The 17,104-nt window shown below is 44.7% G+C and overlaps 1 protein-coding gene and 2 long non-coding RNA genes across 3 annotated transcripts in view; 1 reads left to right on the top strand and 2 right to left on the bottom strand.

Annotated features, from left to right (window-relative positions):
* The window catches only part of LOC121719029, a 4,295-nt gene extending 866 nt beyond the window's left edge, over positions 1-3,429 (bottom strand). The window contains exons 1-4 of the long non-coding RNA XR_006034082.1: positions 3,297-3,429; positions 1,986-2,079; positions 1,374-1,446; positions 738-852 (exon numbers count right to left, since the gene is read on the bottom strand). This is a non-coding gene — a long non-coding RNA (uncharacterized LOC121719029). The remainder of the gene's footprint in view (positions 1-737; positions 853-1,373; positions 1,447-1,985; positions 2,080-3,296) is intronic.
* Positions 3,430-3,944: 515 nt separating this feature from the next.
* Positions 3,945-11,897, top strand: LOC121719064. Its single transcript, XR_006034124.1, has 4 exons — positions 3,945-4,033; positions 7,612-7,653; positions 11,390-11,483; positions 11,591-11,897. It is a non-coding gene; the product is annotated as an uncharacterized LOC121719064 (long non-coding RNA).
* A 3,581-nt stretch (positions 11,898-15,478) lies between these two features.
* On the bottom strand, positions 15,479-16,891 carry LOC121718939. Its single transcript, XM_042104389.1, has 2 exons — positions 15,866-16,891; positions 15,479-15,832 (listed from the first exon to the last, which is right to left on the bottom strand). The coding sequence occupies exons 1-2, from the start codon at positions 16,887-16,889 to the stop codon at positions 15,693-15,695; spliced, it is 1,164 nt and encodes a 387-aa protein (XP_041960323.1). The 5' UTR covers positions 16,890-16,891; the 3' UTR covers positions 15,479-15,692.
* Between the last annotated feature and the right edge of the window lie 213 nt (positions 16,892-17,104).

The following is a 17,104-nucleotide window of genomic DNA, read 5'->3' as shown; positions in this document are numbered from 1 at the left end:
TTTTTAACCAAAGCGACTAACATGGTAGCAGTTTAAGTTTTAAAGCAATTCTCTCAACAATTTTAGGACAATTTAAAAACAGTAGAGTACAGTAAGAATAAGTGCATCAGTGAGTGCTGTTTTTAAACAGTTGAGTGTCAGTTCAAGACAGGTGGTAAGTACTAGGATCAGCAAGACTTGTTGTAAGTAGTGCTATGAGAGGAGATGTTCTCTAAAGAGCTGGGTCTTCAGGAGTTTTTTGAAAATGGAGCCACTGTGTAGTTGGTAATAGATATCCCTACAGCTAAGGTTCTACCTTATAGCATTTATCAACCCCACAATCACCAGTTCAATATTGTTTTTACACAGCAATTCTACTACCTAATACCTGGATTAAAATACATTAATTTAGGGTTTTCTTGTCACTCTGCAGGCAGGTTGTGTGAGGCTATATGTGCACAATAATGATTTTTCATTTTATTTCACATTACATTATTCACCCTATTACATGCACTCTATTTTTCTCACTCAAACAGTCAATTGTGATGTTATGTTACAATGTTCTCTCACTTTGAATGAATGGAATGATAACATTGGATCAATGTAAAAATGGCACTACCACTGAAAAGTCTGAGTAGGGATGTCCTGAGATAACCCCACCCATGGAATCCCTCTCGTTCAGTCAGAAAAGAGTTAATAGTTTGACTGGACCTAACTGTTGTATACAATTAGATTAATGTATTCAAAACAAAACATACCCATGGACCAGGATATTCAGAAGATGCCTTCTTGTAGAGTGTGTCAAGGTGCTCTACTATACTCCTCCATTATTTCCTCTCCCATTTAACTCTTCTCCAGAACCTCCTGGACCATCTATGCGTAAAAAAAGAAACAATAACAGTGAAACACTTGTAAAGAGAAAACTTACATGCACCCTCTAAAAAGTGTAAATCCAGAGTACAAACAAGAAAGCTAAGGGGGCAGCTAGAACGTCAAAAAACAAATGCTATTTAATACCACTGATAGTGCTCAAAATATAATTACACTTCTGTGGTTGTGTGATGAGGGTCTCTACAGACAGACAGAAGTATTGTAAACTTGGAAAGTGTACAGAGAGATTATAACAAGACCTGTATCTGAAGGAAGCAAATTGCTTGGCTTCGTGTTCTAGTAGCATGAAATCAGTGGGATTTTGATCTTGCAGCACTGGATCTGCAAGCAGATCTGACTGAATCTAATAAACATACTTTACGTTCAGCCAGATCTGTGCAGAGCTGCAAGATTGAATGTGCCCACTGATTTGACACTACCGGAACACAAAGCCAGGCTTCTGCATTTTGGAGAGGAAACAGACAAGGATTTCTCCTAGTGATATTTTAATTTTAAATGCTCACCTGTTTGGCCATTTTCTGCTGAATCTCCTATGGCAGAGGTGTTCTCTTCTTTTGCACCAGTGGATTGATGTGCCTTGTTTGAAGAACAAGAAAAAAAAAATTGGAATCTTAAAGGGCTGCTTTAAGAAATTCGGTCTCCGATTTTATTTCACTTAATTCAACTAAAGGGTGACAAAATCTTTTTTTTTTAACCATACCCACTTTATTTGGCGTGAACAACACATTTCACAATTTTCTTCATCAGGTTTGAACGTGTACCTAAAGCTTTCACGCCAAATAAAGTCAACAAAATATACCCTCCAGTGTGCGATTTATACTAGTTTTTGACTTTTTAATAGTTATACTGCACACCATCAGCACCTGCAAAAGGGCTGTGCACAGGGATTTTGAACTTTGATTGATTTCAAATGTATTTCTTAAAAAGGATCATAAGGATCTGCATTAACTCCAGCCAGGATACAAAGTGTGCGTGTGAAATCATTAAGAAACATGCCTAAGGTCAGGCTGATTCATAGTCTAAACAAGCTAGAAAAAAAAAAAAGCGTTGCAATATGGCTGCCGAGTGGAGGGACTTGCCTAAAAGGACTTTGGCTAAACCACATAAAACCTCACCTTCTCGAATTAAACTTTGAAAGGAAAAACCAGGCAGCAGTTTGATGTACTTTTTTCTCCATGGTACTGGACATTGATGAGCATTTTGCTGACCCTGTTAAAACAAAGAAAATGATTACATCAATACAAGAACAACAATGATTTGACTATCAGCAGCATATCAACTAACCAGCAAAGGACTTCTAAACTTTATTCTGACATTATTTACCACAGGTTACCAAATGTTTCAAAAATGTTTCAAGTGTTTTGTCTTAAAATATGTTCATATAATCCCTACTTTTTAAGCAACATGACTGGTAATAACTTAAATAATTTCATTAGGCAGTAAACTCGTCTACATTTTACCATATCCATAAAAAAACTGCTCATAATTTCAGAGAATAAACATTTCTTACTCTGCTCAGCTGTAACGTTATGCCTGATGGACTGAATATCCTTATGCACGTGCTTGCAAGCTATTGAACCACAATTTCTACAAATATCTAAAATAAGTATCAGCTAGCTAACTTCTTTGGCTTACCTGCACCCTTTATAAGTTAGGAAACAAAGAAATTGATCTAACCCAAATAAAGCCAACAGACTCTTAACAGAAACGAATACCAGTGCCATACAGAGAATGGAGACTGCACCAAACCAACCAGGCTAACGGTTACCTTACACCTCTGTTTGCTACAAATGCCTAACAGTTAAACGAATGCCCTCGTGGTCTCAGCTAATGTTAGCTAGCAGCATTTTTTTATAACCAAGCAATAGTGTTCAGTTCAACCAAACGTCAATGAGTCAACAGACTGTTATAATTAGTCAGTCAACAGATCCATTTGTGCCAGGTGAGCATTTGGCAGCACACTAACGTTAGATCGCTATGAACAGTGGAGTTCTGGCTGTAACTAATGTTAATCAGCTAGGCTACGTTAGCATGTTAGAGCTATTCCCTCAGTGGGTATTCAAATTCCAACCGCCTTTTCGAATTTCAGAAAGGACTTTAAGACGTTGTCAACTCCAATATTATATTAATGTCAGTTTACAGTTTAAGTATTACAAATTAACATAAACTTAACCATTTCAATTTGATAAGGTTATAACCCACCGAAGTTATGTTAGCTTGCTGGATGTTTTACCAATAATTTTCTGAGCTAGCTAGTGCTAGCGACCTTGCTACTAGCTAGCGACCAAGCTAACGTCACCAATATTTCATAGTAGGTAAAACACGTTGGTATGAAAACATATACCTGTGATGTGACATTACTTAATTGTGTATTTGTCGTAGTTTTCATGCTAGCTTACAGAAGTATAGGGAACAAATGAATTTACCTTTTACTATCCCACGATGTACTTCAATGGCGTCCATCTTCTTTTCAAAAATCTCAACTGAAGGACCGGAAGTGTAAATGACTCCACCCCAGAGTTCGTACATTCACACCCACTTAAAACACTAGGTTGTGAGTTTTAATTACACTGTCGGTGTACATGTACATCAAACAACTCCCGAAGTTACACTAATTAACACTAATGAACACTGAAAAATATGTCTCTGAAAAATTAACACTTAATAACACTGTCAATTTTACTGTGTATGTACATGGACACTGCAGTGTCTGTATGTGGTGGATGTTTTATCGTGTTTGTCTCTGTTTAGATGGTAGAACATCATCATCATCTTTTTGTTTATGATTCAATTCGGTACATAATGTCCTCTTTTAAATTGTCTTTATTTATATGTTTAAAAGTTAAAAAATTTTCAGAAAAAAATATATTTAGAGTATAGTAATAATGCCGGTATTTTAAAACATTTGATGGGTTCAAAACAAAAGACCCTGTCTGCCTCAACCAAACAGCAACAATGAAATGCAATATGTATCAACAGGACAGCTGAGATGCTATAAATGGACATTTTAGCTGCATCTTCTGAAGCTACAGTAGAGAGAAGTCTGTTGAAGTCTGCTAAGTTCAGGAGCTACAGCAGACACAGGAGAGAGAAGCGTGTTGAGTTCAGGTGTTGAGTTCAGCAGCTACAGCAGACACAGGAGAGAGAAGCGTGTTGAGTTCAGGTGTTGAGTTCAGCCATCTCCACTTCATCATAGAGGTCTTCATCTCCACTCTGCTGACCCTCTCTGCTCTGACGTCCAGAGGTCTGCTCTCCTCTTCTGCTCCTCAGCCTGAATCAGATCACAGCAGTGACCAGCCCCAGCAGCACACAGCCTATCAGTGGAGCGTACGCTCTGTAGAAAGGAGAGTGCACCCCAAACGGATCTCTGTACACAAGGTGGAAGGTGCCCTCAGAACAAACATAGTTCAAATTTCCTAATGTCCCCTTACGTCCATGCACTCTCCATGTGTACAGCCCGCTGTCCTCTGCTGTGGGGTTGGAGATGGTCAGAGTGGAATTAGAACGTAAATTGGACACAGTCACTCGGCCCCTCAGATCTTCAGGTAGCGGCACAGGGTTTGTTTTATAAGTATTATGGAAGTCTACAATCAGAACCTGTGGCTGGAACACTTTCTGACGGTACCACTGGATTCCATACGTTAAGAAAGACTCATTCAAGTGTTCAGTAATATCCAGTAGGAAACTTTCACTGTGGGAAAACTCCACATCCAAAAGAGAGAATTTCATACAAACAAAGAGGACAACCATTTCTGTAGCAGCATCATGCTCCACACATGTATACAACCCAGAGTGTTGTGGTGACACAGAGGTAATGATGAGGGAGTAGTTCCTAGTCTGGCTGCCGTTTAGCATGTACATCACTTCCTGTGGTTGAGTCTGATTAATTCTGGACTGGACAGACCCATTGTGAAAGACCCAGTGCACTTTTCTGGGGAGCTCTCCTTTCAGAATGCAGGGAAGAGTCACATTCTCCTCTTCATAAGCAAAGACATATTTAGGAAGTGTACTAACACCTCTGTAGCTATAACTTTGGCATTCAGCTCCTCTCCATACTGCACAACAGAAGACAGAGGGAGATTCTCTAAGCCCAGCCAGAGAGGTGTTGAGATCCACCTGCAGTCTGCCCCTCAGATCCTCCACGAGTGGCTCCAGTGAGGAGTTGGTGTCCAGGACCAGAGTCCAGTCAGTCCAGGTAACTCCAGAGTTAACCAGATATATTCGTCTGTACAGCTGTATGCTGCTCCCATGCTCCAGAGTGGAATTCAGACTACACAGTACAGCACTGCCACCATGCATGACTTCTTCCACAGGCTCTTCACCACCTTCTGCACAGACGGTGAGATGGAAGTTTCTGTGTTCTGTGATGTTTCCTCCTCTCCAGCCTTCAGCCCTGTAGTGTCCACTCTGGGACATGTTGAGGCTGGTCATGTTAAAGTAGAAATAAGGGGGTTAAAACACTTCACCTCGTATCCGTGTGGCTGTGGTCTCTCTGGCTGTGAGCAGTTGACCAGTAGCAGATCTCCATCTCCAGAAACCCTGTAGAGCACGTAGTCATCCACCCTGGAGAACCTGCTGGTGTTAAATACAGCACGCCCTCCTTCAAGTCTAAATACGGGTTCAAGATCTGGACTGAGGTGGACGCCAGTGATGACAATCAGCAGGACAAATCCACTCACACACACTGCAGTCTCCATTCTGAGTTCTGTGTTTGTGTTGAAGTTTAGTCTGCTTGTGTCGCTCTGCTTCTACCAAACAAACTGTGAGAGCTCTGACAGGCTCATTCTGCCCTTCTATCAACCGGAACTGGTCTGTGTGTGTGTGAGTGTGTGTGTGTGTGTGTGTCTGTGTGTGTGTGGTTGTGTGTGCATATTTCAAATCCACAGCACTGAAGGACCCATTACAGGTGACTGATATGTGACTCTGCTTATCACTACATCTGTCTCCATGGTAACTCTCTACGAGCAGTGGGGTTATCTTGAGCACAGAAACTCCTCCTCTTCTCTCTCTCCCTCCATCCCTCTCTCACCCCCTCTCTCTGTCTCTCTCTCCCTCCATCCCTCTCTCACCCTCACACATACACACACACACACACACACACACACACACACACACACACACACACGCACAAACCACAAACAGGTCCTGATACGCACGCACATGTGTGTGTGCAGTGGTGCAGTGTGTAGTGTGATCACACCTCCTGTAGGGGGCAGTGTGTCCAGGTCCTGATACGCACGTGTGTGTGTGCAGTGTGTAGCGTGATCACACCTCCTGTAGGGGGCAGTGTGTCCAGGTCCTGCCTGCTCCTGATTGGCTGGAAGTGGGGCTTCCTGATTGGGCTAATTGGGCAACCTCTAAAAACCCTCAGCATACAGACGGCCTTGGTGCCAAGCAGCAGATTGGCGGTCATGGGGCAGCCGTGGCCTACTGGTTAGCGCTTCGGACTTGTAACTGGAGGGTTGCTGGTTCAAACCCCCGACCAGTGGACCACGGCTGAAGTGCCCTTGAGCAAGGCACCTAACCCTCACTGCTCCCTGAGCGCCGCTGTTGCAGGCAGCTAGCTCACTGCGCCGGGATTAGTGTGTGCTTCACCTCACTGTGTGTTCACTGTGTGCTGAGTGTGTTTCATTAATTCACGGATTGGGATAAATGCAGAGACCAAATTTCCCTCACGGGAAAGAGTATATATACTTATACTTATATACATTGGGTCTTGTGACTTGTAATCTGTATCTGTGTTTTGTGTTGACTGTACATACCTGTGTGTGGAGTCGCAGGCTACTGGCCTGCGTGTGCCAGAGATTGTGTGTTGGGGGTTTATTTTCCTTTTGAGACAAATGAGACGAATCAGACATCTGTCTCCATGGTAACTCTCTATGAGCAGTGGGGTTATCTCTGCTAAATCTTGAAGACAGATACTCCTACTCGCTCTGTCTCTCTTAATCACACACACGCACACACACACACACACACACACTCATGAATGCACGCATGAACTCCCACACGCACATAGGCACGCACACACAGACCTTCATCTCTGTTTAGATGGTAGAAAAGCATCATCTTCCTTATGGTTGTTATTGAACTCAGCACAAATCCAGCATTCATGTCATGTTTTAAAAAGATTGAGGTGTTGATGTTTAATCATTTTAAATTCTAGATAACATCATTATTCTTATGGTTATGATTGAATTCAGCACAGTCTGGAATCATTTCAATTGACTTTATTTATGCGTTTAAAGTTACAAATTTCAGTAATTTTCAAAAGTGGCAGAAGAAAGATATTTACAGTACAATCAATCTGGTATTTTAATGCATAACATGGGTTCCAGCAAAACTAACCATCTTTAAACTAACCAAAATAAACTATCTTTCAAAGAAACAACAAAAATAACATACAATACTTATTAACAGGATAGCTAAGTTGCAATGAATTTGACACCCCAACAGCAACATAAAAAATATTTTGTCCTCTTCAATTGATTTGTCAATTCATGTGTCTTTGTGTTTAAAGTTACAAAGTTACATTAAAAAGATATTTACAGTATGCAGGAAATAACGCTGGTATTTCAAAACATGTGATGGGTTCCAGAAAAACTCTCATGTGAGACCCCATCTTTCTCAAACAAACAGCAAAAAATAACATACAATATCGAAAATCAACAGGACAGCTGAGTTGCTATGACATTTTATCTGTATCTTCTGAAGCTACAGGAGAGAGAAGTGTGTTGAATTCAGCAGCTACAGCAGACACAGGAGAGAGAAGCGTGTTGAGTTCAGGTGTTGAGTTCAGCCATCTCCACTTCATCATAGAGGTCTTCATCTCCACTCTGCTGACCCTCTCTGCTCTGACGTCCAGAGGTCTGCTCTCCTCTTCTGCTCCTCAGCCTGAACCAGATCACAGCAGTGACCAGCCCCAGCAGCACACAGCCCATCAGTGGAGCGTACGCTCTGTAGAAAGGAGAGTGCACCCCAAACGGATCTCTGTACACAAGCCAGAAGGTGCCCTCAGAACAAACATAGGTCAGATTTCCTAATGTCCCCTTACGTCCATACACTCTCCATGTGTACAGCCCACTGTCCTCTGCTGTGGGGTTGGAGATGGTCAGAGTGGAGTTAGAAAGTAAATTGGACACAGTCACTCTGCCCCTCAGATCTTCAGGTAGAGGCACAGGTTTTATGAGGTAGCCACTGTGGAAGTCTACAATCAGAGCCTGTGGCTGGAACACTTTCTGACGGTACCACTGGATCCCATACCATTGGGAAGACTCATTCAAGTGTTTAGTAATATACAGTAGGACACTTTCACTGTGGGAAAACTCCACATCCAAAAGAGAGAATTTCATACAAACAAAGAGGAAACCCACTTCTGTAGTAGCAGCATCATTCTCCAAACATGCATAGCCCCCAGAGTGTTGTAGTGACACAGAGGGGATGATGAGGGAGTAGTTTCCAGTCTGGCTGCCGTTTAGCATGTACATCACTTCCTGTGGTTGAGTCTGATTAATGCTGGACCGGACAGACCAATTGTGAAAGGTCCAGTGCACTTTTCTGGGGAGCTCTCCTTTCAGAATGCAGGGAAGAGTCACATTCTGCTCTTCATAAGCAAAAAAAAAAACAAACAGATTTAAGGATTGTATATAACTTTCTGTTGCTATAGCTTTGGCATTCAGCTCCTCTCCATACTGTACAATAGAAGACAGAGTAAAGTTCTCTAACCACAGACAGTGTGACCAGAGAGGTGTTGAGATCCACCTGTAGTCTGCCCCTCAGATCCTCCACGAGTGGCTCCAGTGAGGAGTTGGTGTCCAGGACCAGAGTCCAACCAGACTTTGTAAATCCAAAGTCATCTAAAATCTGAAATCTTTGTCTGTACAGCTGTATGCTGCTCCCGTGATCTAGAGTGGAATTCAAACTACACAGTTCAACACTGCTATCATATGCTACTTCCTCATATTCTTCCGCACCACCTTCTGCACAGACGGTGAGACGGAAGTTTCTGTGTTCTGTGATGTTTCCTCCTCTCCAGCCTTCAGCCCTGTAGTGTCCACTCTGGGACATGCTGAGGTTGTACATCATATAGTAGAAATCAGACGAGTTGAGACACTCCACCTCGTATCCGTGTGGCTGTGGTCTCTCTGGCTGTGAGCAGTTGACCAGCAGCAGATCTCCATCTCCAGAAACTCTGTACAGCACGTAGTCATCCACCCTGGAGAAGCTGGGTTTAAATTCAGCAACCCCTCCTCCAAGTCTAAATACGGGTTCAGGATCTGGACTGAGGTGGACGCCAGTGATGAAAATCAGCAGGACAAATCCACTCACACACACTGCAGTCTCCATTCTGAGTTCTGTGTTTGTGTTGAAGTTTAGACTGCTTGTGTCGCTCTGCTTCTACCAAACAGACTGTGAGAGCTCTGACAGGCTCATCCTGCCCTTCTATCAACCGGAACTGGTCTGTGTGTGTGTGTGTGGTTGTGTGTGCGTGTCTGTCTGAGTGCCTTTCAGGTTGAGATTGGCTTTAGGCCTGATGGGTTCAGCAACACACACACACACAAACACACGCAGACACACACACACATACACACACACAACATCTCTCTCTCACACGCATGCACACACACACACACACACACACTCACACACACACATAAACATAAACACACACACACACACACAACATCTCTCTCTCACACGCATGCACACACACACACACACACACACACACTCACACACACACACACACACAATAACAGATCGGAACACTTCTGGGGAGAGAGGCCCAGCTACGAGCACCTCGGCTGGTGTGTGTGTGTGTGTGTCCATTCAGTTCCTACCCCACCAGATATGAGTCTAAGTGTCAGAAAACAGGAAATCTTGAGGTTGTAAGCCACAGTTCAGCGTCATGTGTCTTAGATGTGTTAGGGTAAGCAATTAAAAAAACTATGAATCTAATATAGTATTTTATGATCATTAATCTAAATTAATTGCATACATGAATTTTTGCTAGGACCATATTTTGCAAATATTTCAAATTCACAGCACTGAAGGACCCATTACAGGTGACTGATATGTGACTCTGCTTATCACTACATCTGTCTCCATGGTAACTCTCTACGAGCAGTGGGGTTATCTTGAGCACAGAAACTCCTCCTCTTCTCTCTCTCTCCCTCCATCCCTCTCTCTGTCTCTCTCTCCCTCCATCCATCTCTCTCCCTCCATCCCTCTCTCACCCTCACACATACACACACACACACACACACACACACACATACACACACACACAAACACACACACACACACACAAACAACAAACAGGTCCTGATACGCACGCACGTGTGTGTGTGCAGTGTGTAGTGTGATCACACCTCCTGTAGGCGGCAGTGTGTCCAGGTCCTGATACGCATGTGTGTGTGCAGTGTGTAGTGTGAGCACACCTCCTGTAGGGGGCAGTGTGTTCAGGTCCTGATACACACGCACGTGTGTGTGTGCAGTGTGTAGTGTGATCACACCTCCTGATACGCACGTGTGTGTGTGCAGTGTGTAGTGTGATCACACCTCCTGTAGGCGGCAGTGTGTCCAGGTCCTGATACGCATGTGTGTGTGCAGTGTGTAGTGTGAGCACACCTCCTGTAGGGGGCAGTGTGTTCAGGTCCTGATACACACGCACGTGTGTGTGTGCAGTGTGTAGTGTGATCACACCTCCTGATACGCACGTGTGTGTGTGCAGTGTGTAGCGTGATCACAGCTCCTGTAGGGGGCAGTGTGTCCAGGTCCTGCCTGCTCCTGATTGGCTGGAAGTGGGGCTTCCTGATTGGGCCCTCAGCATACAGACGGCCTTGGTGCCAAGCAGCAGATTGGTGGTCATGGGGCAGCCGTGGCCTACTGGTTAGCGCTTCGGACTTGTAACCGGAGGGTGTGTGTGTGTGTGTGTTGGGGCAGCCGTGGCCTACTGGTTAGTGCTTCGGACTTGTAACTGGAGGGTGTGTGTGTGTGTGTGTTGGGGCAGCCGTGGCCTACTGGTTAGCACTTCGGACTTGTAACCGGAGGGTTGCTGGTTCAAACCCCCGACCAGTGGACCACGGCTGAAGTGCCCTTGAGCAAGGCACCTAACCCTCACTGCTCCCTGAGCGCCACTGTTGTTACAGGCAGCTCACTGCGCCGGGATTAGTGTGTGCTTCACCTCACTGTGTGTTCAACAGGATAGCTAAGTTGCAATGCATTTGACACCCCAACAGCAACATAAAAAATATTTTGTCCTCTTCAATTGATTTGTCAATTCATGTGTCTTTGTGTTTAAAGTTACAAAGTTACATAAAAAAGATATTTACAGTATGCAGGAAATAACGCTGGTATTTCAAAACTTGTGATGGGTTCCAGAAAAACTCTCATGTGAGACCCCATCTTTCTCAAACAAACAGCAACAATAACATACAATATTTAATATCAACAGGACAGCGGAGTTGCTATGGCATTTTATCTGTATCTTCTGAAGGAGAGAGAAGCGTGTTGAGTTCAGGTGTTGAGTTCAGCAGCTACAGCAGACACAAGAGAGAGAAGCGTGTTGAGTTCAGGTGTGTTCAGCAGCTACAGCAGACACAGGAGAGAGAAGCGTGTTGAGTTCAGATGTGTTCAGCAGCTACAGCAGACACAGGAGAGAGAATTGTGTTGAACTCAGCAACTACAGCAGACACAGGAGAGAGAAGCGTGTTGAGTTCAGGTGTTGAGTTCAGCAGCTACAGCAGACACAGGAGAGAGAAGCGTGTTGAGTTCAGGTGTTGAGTTCAGCCATCTCCACTTCATCATAGAGGTCTTCATCTCCACTCTGCTGACCCTCTCTGCTCTGACGTCCAGAGGTCTGCTCTCCTCTTCTGCTCCTCAGCCTGAACCAGATCACAGCAGTGACCAGCCCCAGCAGCACACAGCCTATCAGTGGAGCGTACGCTCTGTAGAAAGGAGAGTGCACCCCAAACGGATCCCTGTACACAAGCCGGAAGGTGCCCTCAGAACAAACATAGATATCATTTCCTAATTTCGCAATTCCATACACACTCCATGTGTACAGCCCACTGTCCTCTGCTGTGAGGTTGGAGATGGTCAGAGTGGAGTTAGAAAGTAAATTGGACACAGTCACTCGTCCCCTCAGATCTTCAGGTAGAGGCACAGAGTTTGGTTTATATCTATTATGGAAGTCTACAATCAGAACCTGTGGCTGGAACACTTTCTGACTGTACCACTGGATCCCATACCAAAGCAAAGACTCATTCAAGTGTTCAGTAATATCCAGTAGGAAACTTTCACTGTGGGAAAACTCCACATCCAAAAGAGAGAATTTCATACAAACAAAGAGGAAACCCTCTTCTGTAGCAGCATCATGCTCCACACATGTATACAACCCAGAGTGTTGTGGTGACACAGAGGTAATGATGAGGGAGTAGTTCCTAGTCTGGCTGCCGTTTAGCATGTACATCACTTCCTGTGGTTGAGTCTGATTAATGCTGGACTGGACAGACCCATTGTGAAAGACCCAGTGCACTTTTCTGGGGAGCTCTCCTTTCAGAATGCAGGGAAGAGTCACATTCTCCTCTTCATAAGCAAAGACATATTTAGGATGTGTACTAACACCTCTGTAGCTATAACTTTGGCATTCAGCTCCTCTCCATACTGCACAACAGAAGACAGAGGGAGATTCTCTAAGCCCAGCCAGTGTGACCAGAGAGGTGTTGAGTTCCACCTGCATTCTGCCCCTCACATCCTCCACGAGTGGCTCCAGTGAGCAGTTGGTGTCCAGGACCAGAGTCCAGTCAGTCCAGGTAACTCCAGAGTTAACCAGATATATTCGTCTGTACAGCTGTATGCTGCTCCCATGATCCAGAGTGGAATTCAGACTACACAGTACAGCACTGCCACCATGCATGACTTCTTCCACAGGCTCTTCACCACCTTCTGCACAGACGGTGAGATGGAAGTTTCTGTATTCTGTGATGTTTCCTCCTCTCCAGCCTTCAGCCCTGTAGTGTCCACTCTGGGACATGTTGAGGCTGGTCATGTTAAAGTAGAAATAAGGGGGTTAAAACACTTCACCTCGTATCCGTGTGGCTGTGGTCTCTCTGGCTCTGAGCAGTTGACCAGCAGCAGATCTCCATCTCCAGAAACCCTGTAGAGCACGTAGTCATCCACCCTGGAGAACCTGGTGTTAAATACAGCACGCCCTCCTTCAAGTCTAAATACGGGTTCAAGATCTGGACTGAGGTGGACGCCAGTGATGAAAATCAGCAGGACAAATCCACTCACACACACTGCAGTCTCCATTCTGAGTTCTGTGTTTGTGTTGAAGTTTAGTCTGCTTGTGTCGCTCTGCTTCTACCAAACAGACTGTGAGAGCTCTGACAGGCTCATTCTGCCCTTCTATCAACCGGAACTGGTCTGTGTGTGTGTGTGTGTGTGTGTGTGTGTGTGTGGTTGTGTGTGCATATTTCAAATCCACAGCACTGAAGGACCCATTACAGGTGACTGATATGTGACTCTGCTTATCACTACATCTGTCTCCATGGTAACTCTACGAGCAGTGGGGTTATCTTGAGCACAGAAACTCCTCTTCTCTCTCTCTCCCTCCATCCCTCTCTCACCCCCTCTCTCTGTCTCTCTCTCCCTCCATCCCTCTCTCACCCTCACACATACACACACACACACACACACACGCACAAACCACAAACAGGTCCTGATACGCACGCACATGTGTGTGTGCAGTGGTGCAGTGTGTAGTGTGATCACACCTCCTGTAGGGGGCAGTGTGTCCAGGTCCTGATACGCACGCACGTTTGTGTGTGCAGTGTGTAGTGTGATCACACCTCCTGTAGGGGGCAGTGTGTCCAGGTCCTGATACGCACGCACGTTTGTGTGTGTAGTGTGATCACACCTCCTGTAGGGGGCAGTGTGTCCAGGTCCTGATACGCACGTGTGTGTGTGCAGTGTGTAGTGTGATCACACCTCCTGTAGGGGGCAGTGTGTCCAGGTCCTGATACGCACGTGTGTGTGTGCAGTGTGTAGCGTGATCACACCTCCTGTAGGGGGCAGTGTGTCCAGGTCCTGCCTGCTCCTGATTGGCTGGAAGTGGGGCTTCCTGATTGGGCTAATTGGGCAACCTCTAAAAACCCTCAGCATACAGACGGCCTTGGTGCCAAGCAGCAGATTGGCGGTCATGGGGCAGCCGTGGCCTACTGGTTAGCGCTTCGGACTTGTAACTGGAGGGTTGCTGGTTCAAACCCCCGACCAGTGGACCACGGCTGAAGTGCCCTTGAGCAAGGCACCTAACCCTCACTGCTCCCTGAGCGCCGCTGTTGCAGGCAGCTAGCTCACTGCGCCGGGATTAGTGTGTGCTTCACCTCACTGTGTGCTGAGTGTGTTTCATTAATTCACGGATTGGGATAAATGCAGAGACCAAATTTCCCTCACGGGAAAGAGTATATATACTTATACTTATATACATTGGGTCTTGTGACTTGTAATCTGTATCTGTGTTTTGTGTTGACTGTACATACCTGTGTGTGGAGTCGCAGGCTACTGGCCTGCGTGTGCCAGAGATTGTGTGTTGGGGGTTTATTTTCCTTTTGAGACAAATGAGACGAATCAGACATCTGTCTCCATGGTAACTCTCTATGAGCAGTGGGGTTATCTCTGCTAAATCTTGAAGACAGATACTCCTACTCGCTCTGTCTCTCTTAATCACACACACGCACACACACACACACACACACACTCATGAATGCACGCATTAACTCACACACGCACATAGGCACGCACGCACAGACCTTCATCTCTGTTTAGATGGTAGAAAAGCATCATCTTCCTTATGGTTGTTATTGAACTCAGCACAAATCCAGCATTCATGTCATGTTTTAAAAAGATTGAGGTGTTGATGTTTAATCATTTTAAATTCTAGATAACATCATTATTCTTATGGTTATGATTGAATTCAGCACAGTTTGGAATCATTTCAATTGACTTTATTTATGCGTTTAAAGTTACAAATTTCAGTAATTTTCAAAAGTGGCAGAAGAAAGATATTTACAGTACAATCAATCTGGTATTTTAATGCATAACATGGGTTCCAGCAAAACTAACCATCTTTAAACTAACCAAAATAAACTATATTTCAAAGAAACAACAAAAATAACATACAATACTTATTAACAGGATAGCTAAGTTGCAATGAATTTGACACCCCAACGGCAACATAAAAAATATTTTGTCCTCTTCAATTGATTTGTCAATTCATGTGTCTTTGTGTTTAAAGTTACAAAGTTACATAAAAAAGATATTTACAGTATGCAGGAAATAACGCTGGTATTTCAAAACATGTGATGGGTTCCAGAAAAACTCTCATGTGAGACCCCATCTTTCTCAAACAAACAGCAAAAAATAACATACAATATCTAAAATCAACAGGACAGCTGAGTTGCTATGACATTTTATCTGTATCTTCTGAAGCTACAGGAGAGAGAAGTGTGTTGAATTCAGCAGCTACAGCAGACACAGGAGAGAGAAGCGTGTTGAGTTCAGATGTGTTCAGCAGCTACAGCAGATACAGGAGAGAGAAGTGTGTTGAATTCAGCAGCTACAGCAGACACAGGAGAGAAGCGTGTTGAGTTCAGGTGTTGAGTTCAGCAGCTACAGCAGACACAGGAGAGAGAAGCGTGTTGAGTTCAGGTGTTGAGTTCAGCCATCTCCACTTCATCATAGAGGTCTTCATCTCCACTCTGCTGACCCTCTCTGCTCTGACGTCCAGAGGTCTGCTCTCCTCTTCTGCTCCTCAGCCTGAATCAGATCACAGCAGTGACCAGCCCCAGCAGCACACAGCCCATCAGTGGAGCGTACGCTCTGTAGAAAGGAGAGTGCACCCCAAACGGATCCCTGTACACAAGGCGGAAGGTGCCCTCAAAACAAAAATAGATTTCATTTCCTAATTTCCATTCAAATACTCTATAATGTATATCTAATGTCCCCTTACGTCCATACACTCTCCATGTGTACAGCCCGCTGTCCTCTGCTGTGAGGTTGGAGATGGTCAGAGTGGAATTAGAAAGTAAATTGGACACAGTCACTCGGCCCCTCAGATCTTCAGGTAGAGGCACAAGTTTTGTTTTATAAGTATTATGGAAGTCTACAATCAGAACCTGTGGCTGGAACACTTTCTGACGGTACCACTGGATGGAATGATATGGAATGAAAGACTCATTCAAGTGTTCAGTAATATCCAGAAGGACACTTTCACCATGAGAAAACACCACATCCAAAAGAGAGAATTTCATACAAACAAAGAGGAAACCCATTTCTGTAGTAGAATCATGCTCCACACATGTATACCGCCCAGAGTGTTGTAGTGACACAGAGGGGATGATGAGGGAGTAGTTATCTGTCTGGTTGCCGTTTAGCATGTACATCACTTCCTGTGGTTGAGTCTGATTAATGCTGGACTGGACAGACCCATTGTGAAAGACCCAGTGCACTTTTCTGGGGAGCTCTCCTTTCAGAATGCAGGGAAGAGTCACATTCTCCTCTTCATAAGCAAAGACATATTTAGGAAGTGTACTAACATCTCTGTAGCTATAGCTTTGGCATTGAGCTCCTCTCCATACTGCACAACAGAAGACAGAGGGAGATTCTCTAAGCCCAGCCAGTGTGACCTGAGAGGTGTTGAGATCCACCTGCAGTCTGCCCCTCAGATCCTCCACGAGTGGCTCCAGTGAGGAGTCGGTGTCCAGGACCAGAGTCCAGTCAGACCATGTAATTTTATAATGATTTTGGATCAGATTATATTGCGCGCTACTTCTGTACAGCTGTATGCTGCTCCCGTGATCTAGAGTGGAATTCAGACTACACAGTACAGCACTGCCATCATATGCTACATAAGACTCTTCTTCACCACCTTCTGCACAGACAGTGAGATGAAAGGTTCTGTGTTCTGTCATGTTTCCTCCTCTCCAGCCTTCAGCCCTGTAGTCCCCACTCTGGGACATGTTGAGGTTGTACATTATAAAGTAGAAATCAGAGAAGTTGAGACACTTCACCTCGTATCCGTCTGGCTGTGGTCTCTCTGGCTGTGAGCAGTTGATCAGCAGCAGATCTCCATCTCCAGAAACCCTGTACAGCACGTAGTCATCCACCCTGGAGAGCCTGGTGTTAAATACAGCATGCCCTGCTTCAAGTCTAAATACGGGTTTAGGATCTGGAC

Source organism: Alosa sapidissima, chromosome 9 (genome assembly GCF_018492685.1).
Source record: "Alosa sapidissima isolate fAloSap1 chromosome 9, fAloSap1.pri, whole genome shotgun sequence".
Taxonomy (NCBI): Eukaryota; Metazoa; Chordata; class Actinopteri; order Clupeiformes; family Clupeidae; genus Alosa; species Alosa sapidissima.
The sequence above is the reverse complement of the archived record's forward strand: the minus strand, read 5'-3'. Positions and strand labels throughout refer to the sequence as shown.

Excerpts from the sequence above, each read along its gene's own strand:
- LOC121718939 (XM_042104389.1), bottom strand. The coding sequence starts at position 16,889 with ATGTCCCAGAGTGGGGACTACAGGGCTGAAGGCTGGAGAGGAGGAAAC. Across the intron at positions 15,833-15,865 it reads TGGACGTAAGGGGACATTAG|GAAATGAAATCTATTTTTGT; the intron begins ATATACATTATA and ends AATGGAAATTAG.